Source organism: Brienomyrus brachyistius, chromosome 13 (assembly GCF_023856365.1).
Source record: "Brienomyrus brachyistius isolate T26 chromosome 13, BBRACH_0.4, whole genome shotgun sequence".
Lineage (NCBI taxonomy): Eukaryota > Metazoa > Chordata > Actinopteri > Osteoglossiformes > Mormyridae > Brienomyrus > Brienomyrus brachyistius.
The window spans coordinates 19472242-19484697 of NC_064545.1; the positions used below are offsets into that span (position 1 = coordinate 19472242).

At 39.0% G+C, this 12456-nt stretch overlaps 1 protein-coding gene across 1 annotated transcript; it reads right to left on the bottom strand.

Moving 5' to 3' along the window:
- Positions 1 to 5020: 5020 nt before the first annotated feature.
- On the bottom strand, positions 5021 to 6905 carry LOC125706550 (cyclin-dependent kinase inhibitor 1B-like). The gene is made up of 3 exons (XM_048973273.1): positions 6190 to 6905; positions 5914 to 6028; positions 5021 to 5618 (listed from the first exon to the last, which is right to left on the bottom strand). Exons 1-2 carry the CDS (start codon positions 6725 to 6727, stop codon positions 5916 to 5918), a joined length of 651 nt encoding a protein of 216 aa, XP_048829230.1. The 5' UTR covers positions 6728 to 6905; the 3' UTR covers positions 5021 to 5618; positions 5914 to 5915.
- Between the last annotated feature and the right edge of the window lie 5551 nt (positions 6906 to 12456).

Sequence of the window (12456 nt, forward strand, 5' to 3'; positions counted from 1 at the left end):
TTGTTTGTGGCAGCTGGTAAATAATATAGGTCTACGGCACGACGTAAGTCGCCATTAGCGGTCAGCGCCACTGATTCTGTCGGCTAGGAGGGGAGGGGTTTGTGGTTAAAAAGTGATCACGGCCCCCCAACCGAGGCCAGGCTCAGACAAAAAAAAGGAAAAGAATGAAAGAGGAGCCCTGAAAAGCCGCCACGAGTTCCCCGTCAGTCAGGCTTCTGCGTGGCTGAGTCAATTCAGCTTTGGGCATTGTTGCACATACGCATGAATACTGAATGAAGGAATGCCAAAAAGAGCCTGCACCTGGAAGTGCGCACACATCAGGCGAAATTATACCTAACACAGCTTATTGTTTTGAATTTAGAAAGACCGTTTTGCAACAAAAGACTATTGCCGGATAAGCGGTTCGAATGGAAAAATACATTTTCAAGCATTCATGTTGATTTTCAGACGCACATAGGCCTACATGCATGCAGGCATACGGTCCCTGGTAATAAATATAATAAATAAACATAAATATCCAACACCGCAGCTGGAAATGCTCTGATTATTAGGGAATGAGCATAACTAGACCTATTCGTTTCATGCAAGTTGACATATTTTCCGACATTTCCTTGGTGTCAGAGATAACGGGACATGAATCTAGTGAACATAGTACTGTTGTCAGAGGCATTGATGCCGAGCTCATAAACAATTAATATTAAAAGGTCTTTGCTTTTTCGTAAGCGCGGCCAATTAATTGGAATATTTAATTTAATGTGCATCTTGTGCGTTTATTTTGCATAACATTTCATTGGGAGACAATGAGCAAAACTCAATCAATCAACGAGCCTTCCGTGTTGTCATTAGGATGCTGTGTGAGTACGTCACAATGGTGTATAAACATACAGGCGTGAACTCACCCGTCCATTCGTCACGCTAGGGGGGAAACTTGGGTTGGGTCGAAGAAAAAAAAAACTAAAATGATGCGAGTTTGTGGGGCCCGGGGGGTCGGGGAGATTTAATTTGGTGACAAAGCCTCATTTGCAGGTCAATGCAATGGCACACTCGCCTCTGCGCTCTCTCCAACTTGCCTTTGTTCCGTATCGCCTGCTCCGGTGCCAGATGGCCAAGGAAAATGCTAATTCACTCGCTGCGTTTTTTCTCCTTTTTGTATTTAATTGCAGTCTTTGCAGGTGGGGGCTGCGGAGTGTGTGCCTTATTCAAATGGGATTTAGTTTTTTTTTTTTTCCTTTTTTTCAGGCACGTTTCTTACTTCGTATGTGAGTCGAGCAGCGTTTGTCATCTGACAGCCAAGTTTGCAGATAACGCACACTGTCAACGCCCGTGGATCGGTTTTGGGACGCAATCAAAGCACAGATCGGGTTTTCCTTACCGAACAGAAGACCGAGTTCCTTTTATTTACATCCCCCGCATAACAAACAACATACACATTTTGTAGGATCTAACCATTTGCCGAGAATGAATTGCTTAAAAATGTGCATGACAATACCAATGAGGTAAATAAAATAATAAAACATATAATCTGGGATTTCATTATCAATTTGTTTGAAAAATGAGTGCTACATTTTAAAAACGATTATTTAGGCTATAGCCGCAAAATTTATCAGGTAGTTTTATAGTATTTATTACACTACTTATACGGGAATATAAAATGGATGGATGACATTAATATTTTATATCTGGTAAATTAACGGACGTATAGAGAAAATGAAGTTGACTTCGCCGAAAGACACCCTCTCTGGGTTTACACTGCATGTCACTTTCCGAAAATACACTACTGGAACAAAACTTTGATTACAGAACAGTGAACCGAACGTGTAGATAACAGACTTAATATCGCGTATGTTTACCCCAGTTGATAGATTTACAAAGGGAAGATTTACAGGGAAGATACGTAAGTGTTATAGCATAAAACACTAAATGGGACTAATTAGGAGGCACACTAATTTTGTATTTAAGAGATATTTCTAGGTGTTCAGGAACTGGACTAGTGAACAAGGGTTGCGAGTTCAAAAGAGAGGGGAATTACACTTGAGCAAGGTAATACTTTAGCCTGAGTTGGCTCAGTAAATAAATACAATAAGTGTAAAATTATAAATACAGTAATTTTCTTTTTAATTTTAAATAAAAACTGAACATTTACTAAAAGTTGCATAGGCCTATATGAATGCATATAGATATAATTTGATTTTATATAGGCTGTGTGTGTTTGTACATTTAAGTAGGCCCAGATACACAGCGCGTCGAAAACTAATCCTTAAGATAACGGAAACGAAAATCCGTCGATATATCGTGCATTTTAAACTTAAATTAATTAACAGTCCAGCATCATAATGTTCAAAAAGGCCAAGCAGGTCTGTTTCCTAATACTCAGTAAATGAAGATAAATTATACGTCTTTAACCAATAGAACTTGCGTAAAAAAAATGTTGATTTCAGCGTTTTTATGTTATTGAGACGATTGCTTACCGGCCGGGTTATTGTAAGTAAATTGTTGTTTGTGTTTGAATGTATTTGATTGATGTGGATGTCCGAATAATCTTTCGTATCTTTTCAGTTTTTATTTCGGATTTGCAATTCAGAATGTATCCTGACTTCTGTTATTACCTTTCACAAAAGATCATGGGTAAAAAAATAAACGTCGCAAACGAAATTATCCGTTTTCTCAATTATGGAAATGCAATGGGCCTATATTTGATTTCTGAATTTTCTTTAAGTGAAGGGATAATAGTGTGAGTCCAATGGAAAATGACTGACTGCTCTGACATACGAAGTGATCTCCCTCTGGTCTTAGTTATTGATTGTGCAAGTTTCCAGTTATTTTTCATGTCATAGTCTTTACACTTTTCTGTGTTAGTTTGCTAGTATTGCATGTAAGCACTTACCACAAGATCATTCACTGAAAAACAGCTAATTTAACTCACATTTGCTTAATACAATCAAATAATACATTCTTGTTTTGGGAAGACTTTTGAAAATAAACTGGAATGAAATGCCTATTACCTTGAAATAATTAATAATAGGTTATTAGTTGTAATATTGACTTTACTCAAGTCAGGAGTATTTTGAATGTGTATTACGATTATTTGATCGTTTGAGTGTATAAAGAGCACGGGTCTATAGTATGATTCTAAGTTTAGATTATCTTTGTCTTCCAGTTTCATCTGAAAAGGATCTTCGATTTTTGCGTCTTTTATGTCTAATTTTGGCTTTTTTGTTGCATCTTTTTACTTGCCGGTATATCCGTCATTCCTTAACGTATAAGACATGCAGTCAATACTCTGACAAATCATTAACACGAAGCGGGCCTAGAAATGTAACTTTAACGAAGGGAGACTCAATCAACGCGATGGGACTGGATATCTGTTATTTTTAAATGATAAAATGCCGTGCATTTACGAAGAAAGTTTGCTGAATGGCTCGGTTTCTTCGGGCATATGGCTCCTAATTAGCTGAATATTCCCCATAGTTTAATTATGTTTTTTCGCCCATTCGTATTAATGGATGGGGGAAAACAAAGTTTCCATTGTTCTCCAATGCAGGACATTATGTGGCTGAATTAATGGATCTTGGCTATGTCTACATGGATTTGCCATATGGCTACAAAGAGAGGAAGAATGGAGACTGGGTGCTTTGTGTTGGAAATGAGAACAAGCGCGTCAAAGGTACGGGTGCGTGTGTCTGCGCTGGCGGGCCGGTGGAGTCATTCACGTTAAAATCGCCCACTTGGGGGGGGGGTAACTTGCCAGAATGGTTCCGGGGGCAAGTAGGTAATTTTGACCTGTCGATATTAGAATAAATTTTCTATAATAAATATCTAGCTATCACTGGGTTGTTATTGACACGCAACTATCTATGCAGTCGCCCATGCAGTCATCTGCTTTGTCAATTCAACGTTAACTTGCGAATATATCTTATTCAACGTCGTATTTAAATAGAGGCTATAACAAAGCTGGTTCACTTTTTTGTTCCTCGGGCAGGTGGCGTCTGTGTTGAGGTAGTGGGACGCGGCGGTAAACAGTAGTGGTAGGAGAGGGTCCTTTAGACGAGTTACCGAGCGCACGCTGAATATGGGGGTGTATCAGCGGACAATGCGGGGTTCCAAAGGCACCTGCTTCACTTCTTTATGTGGTGGGTGGGGGCTGGGGGTGCTTTAAATCCCAGCCTATATCACCCAGCTGCCATCTTCGCTGCTCTGTCCTTGGACGCACAAATGACTGCTTTGTGTTTTATCTTAATGTGTGTACCGGCTCCTGGATGAATAATCATAAAACATTAAACAGTATTCTAAAACCACGGCTCAGCTGAAAATAAGGGCCTTTATCAAAAATAATAGATGTATCAGAAAAATACTGCCGTTGTCTGTGATATTTAAACACCATCGTATACTTTAATCTATATACCATACTATATTGTTCATTAGATCTCAAAAGAGATCTCTTAAAACGTGTTTACATTTAAGGTTATTCGCAAAAAGGCCTAATCTCGTAAACTGGGAACCACACTACGCAATCCTCGTAATTTAAAGGATCATATATGGTGTAAGCTTGGGGAAGCGACTTTTCAAAAGCGCCCTAGATAACAGTCTAAGATCATTTACAACCAGCGAGTGCTTTCTTCTAATCGAATGTCTTGATTTCCAGTTCGAGGTACAACTAGCCAGGCCCCTTTTGTACAGAAAAGGAGGGTCATTTTTAGATGGATCTCTAACAAATCGGAAAAATATTTGTAGACTGAAGAAAGCAAAGAAAATTATACTACTGGGGTGAGTCTCGGCGGGTAGCAGCTACGGCTTTCGGTGGTTTTGTTGTGAGTTTATGCCGGGATGATAGCCCTGGCGTTTAGGGTAGAAGCTTTAACCTTCGGCCGCGATACAAGTGCCGTTTCCCAAGAGGCTCTCCCGAAAAAGGGCGATCGTCCGTGGGCTAAATGAGCGTGTTCCAGTTTCATATTTAGTGATCTTAAGTCGCGAAGAGCCAGACCGTTTACTGGAAAAAACACGAAACAAGCCAGACAAAATGTAGCATGAAAATATGCCTTTATTCGTTTCTTTTGGGGAACACGTAATGGGCAGTGATATTTGACGGCTCAGAAACGTAATGGACCCTAATTTCAAGTTTACTATGAAAAGCTACATTAATGATTGCAAAACATCACAATATAAACTTTAAATAAAAAGATTGCCCTTTGGCTACAATACGATATACAATGAAACATAAATAAAAAATTATAAGTTAGATTATTCTTTAAAAATATATATTTACAAAAATCAAGATACATTTAACAGAAATAAACAACATATACTTTCATATTGTCTTTTTCGTTTTTTTTTTTAAAGCTGTACACTTTTTGCCAGTGTAGACGTTAAGTTATTTAAGATTGCACAGTTGTTAATGTATTTTAACACTGTCAAGCGGCTCCGAGCGGAACCACCAGCTTGCTACATTTCTCTGAAGTCCTTCGGCGAGTACAGTCTCCCAGCCACTGTGTCCTGAGAGCCGATCAGACGCTCCTCGTACAAGCGCAGGGGGACACCAGGCTAAATGATGACCAGATGCGCTTTCCTGTCCTCCTCTGGTGTCAGAGGAAGCTGTCTTCACATTATCACAGTGCAAATACCTACAGGAAACAACAGTGTTGTTCAGTTAAGGTGTTATATTTGGTTCAAAATAAAAAAATCAAGAATTGGAAAAATGCTTGTACTCCTTGTAAACGTCACCACCTACTCCAGCCTTTCCCGCCACTGTGACGCAAACTCCCCTCCCCCAGTCCATATACGCTACTTCGGGCCAAATTGCAAGAGGCAACATTTTAATACACTCTATACTCCAGACAGCTACCCATTCGTGCATAGAATTTAATGATATATTGCGACAACATTAATGGCATTAAACCAAAAAATAATGTATCGCACCTTTAACGAATTCTTCTGCGTGGAGTTTGTTCGACGTGAATCGTAGGTGCGCTGTTTTGGGAGGTGTCTTCAATTTGCTTCGTTTCATTTATTCTTTTTCTTTTCCCATAAAAATCTGGAAAAAAGGAACGAAGACTATGGTTAAGCTTTATCACAATATCAGTCAGTCGCTTTAGCCGCAGCCTAGTCTATAAAGTCCATATTATGGCAGATGTAGAAAATTCGGTTAAAATCAACTGAACAATTGATAATAAATTGAGATATTTCAGTTCTTACCGGTGATGTGAGTTATGGTGGTCGATGTGAGATCAGTAGTAGATGTCCTTTTCCGTCGCACGCAAGCGATGGCTTTGCATTTGGGCTTGCCTGAGTTCAGTTTTTCCGAGCAGTTCTCCTGGTTCACCTCGCTGGTACGGGACACGGCGCTTTCAGCATCTGACAGATGATCATCGGCAATGTAAGAAGATGATACGGCCTGGACAGTACAGTCCCGTTGCTTCCCGACCACTGGAACAACAATCCTAGATTTCCCAATTTGCAAAGAGTCCTGGTAGAAGACGGGCATTGCATCCACAGACGCCTCCTCCCATGCGTAATCTCCAGATAGCGGCGTATCGGTCTCGAAGTTAAAGTTCCACCGACGCTGGTCCCGCTCGGAAATTTCACGGAGCTTCGACTTCATCTCCCGATTGAGCTCCTCATGGTCGACCGGTCCAAAAAGATTCCGGCAGGCGCCGGTGCGGGCGTGGAGGGGGAAGGTCCTCCGTGCTGCTAGCCGCTCCAAGGTACTACTGGATAACTGGACGTTTGACATTGTGAGTGTATTATATCCAGCTGAAGAAAAAATAACGGATATCGATCCCCAGCAACGAAATGAAAACCTAGATCACAAATCTGACAGCAGTGTGCACGTTTACGCTCGAGTTCTGGAGTGAGACGTACACGAGGTTATTTAAATGTACACCCAGCTGGCTAGTAAAGTTGTATTTAAAGTCCCTTAGGTGCGCATGGTCGAATAGCCACATCGGCCAAGCTGCTGATTGGTCGAGGTTATCCCCGCCCCCTAGATCTAGACACACCCCGTCTTTATTTGCATTGGTTTAGGATCTGATTTGGACTTTTGCCAGCCGAAGCGCGGCTTATGATTTGCGGCGTGGAGTGTCAGACTCTGCGGAGATTGAGGTGCTGCTGGGGAGCTCAGTGTAGTTGTTATTGCCCGACGGAGATTTTGCTTACGACGTGATTTTTCCTGTCCTCTTACCCCCATCCCCCTACCCTCTCATTTTTTTTAGCCACGTCTCAAGACATAAGTTTATAATGACTTGTAATTATATGTATTCTAAAGGAATAATCTAACTCTATTATGCTGAGTACTTTTTGCGGTGTTTTGAAATATTTAGTAATCAGCCTGCGCATTCCTGCATAAACATATATTATGGGGATTTGCTAAGATTGTGCTTCATGGTGCAAACAATGTCTCATTTTATATCTTCACCCAGCATGTTTATTTTACTGCGTATTTTTTGACACAACTTAATTGGTAATGAAATTATTTTTAAATAGCAAAAAAATTAAATAGCGTACGATACTTAGGTCAAGAAAGGCAAATTGTGACATACGCGTCAGTTAACGTAGCTTTTGATAATTGTGTTCTGTGTGTCGAATCGCTAATTAATATTTCCACTTTGGCAAAGAAGTTCTGTTCTTAAATTATTGTTTTCACTTACATTTTATTTCAGAGTATTGTGATTTTAAAAATTCGTAAATAGTCGCTCTCAGCCTTAATGTAGTTATAAAATTAAATGGTTAAATTTTTTATCTGAGCACTATCAACAGACATAAATATAGTTTCGCAGTATATATATACACACACACACAAACGTTCGTGGCATGCAGGCTGTCTGCTCTTGTCGGGGTTAAATAAACTGATGGTGAGCATTTATTAAAGACAAACGCATTGAAGTCGTCTAAAAACAAAAACATATAAGGGAAAATAAAGGTAAATGCATCGTCATAATCCGGGAAAACTGCGTCGCCCTGCGTTTCTGCATCATAATCCAAGACCGACAAAAATACAAATGAAGTACAATACAGCGCCTCGGGGCACGATTCGATTCACATTTACACCAAACGTCGCATTTGTTCTAGTACAACGTTCTGATTCCAAAACAGATAACTAACAACTTTGTTTTCATCGTTATTCACCCTGCGAATGAGAAAAAAAAAACTAAATGCCGAATATCAGATTGGTTTTTACAGTTAGGTGACAGCCAGAATGTTTAAATAGTAGATTTTTTTTGGACTTGGATTCTTATGGTACCTCTGAGTATGATACAATGTCTCCGCCTATTGGATAGAATGTGTAAGTTATATAGTAGAGTGTATATTGTTCTTGAATAGGAAAGTGGTGTAAGCTATATCTGTGATTTATTTTTTTTGTTTCATCGTTTTGCCTTATTATGACACAGGGTAACACTAAGCGTGTATGATGCAACGTTTTTGTAGAGACACACGTTTTCTTCGCATGCACGTTGACCTCGCCTTCTCGTGACATATTCTGGTGTTACTTTGGAACATTTTATTTTATACCTTCATTGCTAGTTTCTCAGGTGCCTTTATTCTCATTGGCATGACACTGGCGAGATACTCTAACCGAAGACCGAAGTGAGTTTTTATTTATTTATTTACTTTTTTCTCTGCATGCAATTTTGTATGTGTGTGTGCGTGTGTGTGTATGTGTATTTGGATGTGCCAGTGAGTGATTGTCCGTGAATGCATGAAAAGTTCTTCGTGAGAAGGTAGATTCCACTTTAGCTCATCAATCAGTTGATTGATTGGTTAAATAATGTACTTAAGATTAAGAGGCAGTTTCGCGGTCATTATCCAGTGTGTCTGTAAACATGCAAAGAGACCTTGATCTCGTCATTTAGAGAAAGACTGACATGCCACCACTCTTAAAATGAATTGACTTTGAATATAAATGATTATATCACAAATAACATTTTATTTTCAGTGTTTTGCATTGGTGCTTTCATCCTCCAAGGCTGTGAATTTGCCTCTGTGTGCATAGATTTCTATATTGTCTTCTGCCCAAGTTAAACGAGTCTTGGCAACACTAGCAGGGTAAGTGGTTATTGAAAATTGGTTTATGATCGGATTCCCCTCTGTTGTGTCCATTGGGTGTAAACAGAAAGCACCACTTCAGCACATTGTAAGCAGTAATAAAGCACGACCTTTGGGGACAACCTCTGCAACGGATTTATATGAAAATGGTGCCCATTGGAATTCACACTACCTTCAACCATTTGTGATTGCGTCATTTGTAACCTTCGTTTACTTGATCACTCTGTAAGACTACATTACATGTTCTTTAAAACTGGATATTCGTTTACAATTTACGCCGCGTTGCTCAGAAAATCAAGAATAGATTCAAGAGGCAGATGTATATTGTGGGCACCGTGCGCCCTCTGCTGAATATCGTGGGCATTACGGTATCATTATACTGGATTTTCTCTTTCAGACGCTTTGTTTATACATTTGCTTGAATAAAACGCGGATTTATCTTGCTACTACTGCGTAATTTGTTGTGTCTCTGGCTAGTTTCATCCACCTGCAGTAAAATAAGTTTAATTTGCCGTAATTGTTCATTATAATCATTGTTATTTATCTCCCGATAACTTCTATTTAAATGTTTTACATTTTTGTCTTGTCTTGACTGTAAAATTGCGGTAACACTTTACTTGAGGGGTCACAAATACTTAGTAGGAACTTAGTTACTACTGGAGTACAAATCACGAACAAATCACGAACAAATTTAGTGACTACTTGCGATGAAAGAGAGTAGTTCACAAAAGATAATTATAGTAGTTCATTATAGTATGAAATATAGTATTTGCTTGAGATAAAAGATGCATCATGATTTATTAACGATAAGCGAACATGAGATCAGTTTGTAACTAACAATTAGTTTGTGGTTAATTCATACATAAGTAATAGCATAATACTATACATTATTTGTGTCCCCTCAAGTGAAGTGTTACCAAAATTTCATTAAACCAGTTTTCACAGCTCATGTTTATGTAAGTCAGCTTCTACATATACGCACGAAATGCTGTTTGATACAAATGTCAATCCACATTAGGGATTTAATATTTTTACTTTTATTACCCATGCACATGGGCCCAATTGAACAGATGTGGTTAGGGCATTATTATTTTTAAAGTACACTTATAGGCCTATGCGTCTTTTGCACAACTTGCTAACATTTAAACGACCGTCGTCTCTCTTACAGGTCTATAACTTGTGTCCATTGTCTTGTTAAAATATGCATTCTGTTCGTGGGCGTCGTTAGCCCCGAGTATTTTCATATTAGTCTATTATAAATCCTTTATTCCTTTTTATGTCGTTTTTTTACTCGGTTACATGTTGTGTGCGTGTCTGGCCATGCATCAGCATTCTTCGGACATGTAATCGCATTGGCGCAATAAAGTGATCGTGATTATCTTTTCAAGAAGTTTCCTCAAAACAAGTTACGTACATGGTAATATCTGCATATTCGAGACGCGCTACGAAGTCCAAAGAAGCAATGGATTAGCAAAATGAACTCTTCTGGTAAAACATTTATTAACGTTTTATTAACAGTTTGACCAGGTATAATGAAGTGACGACTAATTTAAATCGAGGAATGTTGTACTCAAATCCGGTATCACTGCATTGCTTTTTGCAGAAGTAGTCATACCTGACTTGTGCCTAAAGAAATTCAAACCTGTCTGTGAAATATGTGTTGTTGTTTGATGCTGACCTTTGCTTCCTGTTCTTTGGGAAAACTTTCCAAAACATTTTGTTTATCAGACACTCCATTACTATTTTATTAACTATAGAACGGGATACAGAATTGAACTGCGGTTATTTAACCTGAATTGTTTCTTTGTGATGTCTCTGTTGTTTTTCTCGTATGCCTCGGGCTGCTATCGTTATCATGGCCATAAATATTCAGGATTCTTTGCCGACGTGCGACGGGGTGATTAGGAACGAGTCCTCGTTCAGCCGCGTTCGGTCGCAAGACTAAATGAGACAGTGCTCAACAAAACGGATAGCGCAAAACTGAAATAGATTATGCATAATAACAAAAAAAAGTGCATTTCAGTATTTTATTCTGAAACATATTCAAGTTAAACAAATGCCTAAAAAGATGTATATCATCTCATTGTATAATAATGTATTCAGATGGGGTCACTGGCTTCAAAATGTGATCCTGCTCAAAGCAGCTACGTTGGGGATGACTGTATTACACGCATTACAGCTGAATGCCAATAGCCGCCAAACTTACACAATCAACCAGTTTAGCTGGCAACAAGGTAAGGACAAGACTTAGAGCACGCAGCCATGCTACAGCCCACAGCTAAGCTGTTATGTATATGTCACACTTCCTTGATTCATTATCTGTGATGTAACCCCCGGGACAAGGCAAAATCCACATTTTACACTCTGCATTGTGACATCTGAAACAACCAGTCTTGCATCTTTTGGGTTACCTTGCAGATATTTTTGTACATGACGGATTCTTTGGTTTATTGTATTATGTCACCTTGCATTGTATTATCTTTTTGTGCATATGTGTGGCACATACTGTTGTACGTTTGTTTTATGTACAGTTTGTATTTATTTAGTGTATTGTACAGTGAATGGGGAATTTTAGGCAAGGCTTTCATTCACTAGTTCACTTGTTCTAGGTATGTCTTAATAAAGGTGACTTTATTTGAGATAGATAGATAGATAGATAGATAGATAGATAGATAGATAGATAGATAGATATTTTGTTTGTCCCAAAGGAAATACAATAACAGTATTTAATGTAACTGAACCCTTTGAGGAATACACTCCTCCTTCACTGGGCCTGTCTGATATGGTTACTGGGTAAGTGTAATGGATCATGTGAACTGTGGATTCAATACCACTAATACCTGTCTGTGCTATTAATACTACTAATATTCTGTCTGTGCTACAGTATTGATCTTTTATGGCCAGTTCCCCATGAAAGCCAAACTGTGTTCAAGTTTTTCACATATTTCCATGAAACTTTGTGTCACGGCTGCGTGACTCCAGTGCTGGAGATTAGCTGGGAGTGTGAACTTTGACCCGGATACGCATCATACGCATCACACAGCATGTATCTGGTGTCTCGTAAGAGGAACATAAGTTACTGTGGTGGTATCGGATCCTTTAGGCAGTTTCTGATTCTGCCCCTGCAGTTTGCTTCCTCTATTTTAACATCACACAGGTTACAGAAATCCATGTCAATCTCCAAGACTGCTAACCATAGACTGTTTAGCAGTTTGGAGAAGCATGGTGAATTTTATTTCAGTTTCTGTTCCTCAGACTTCAGCTATGTATTCCTTTTCTTAATTTATGCTCAATTTAACATTGGACAATTCCATTGGAGGCCTGCATGTTTAATAAAAACTTGCTTTAAGTGTGTAATACTAAATCTTCTGTTGAGTAGATGGGTGCAGTCAGTACCTGTATGTAAAGATTAAAAACATA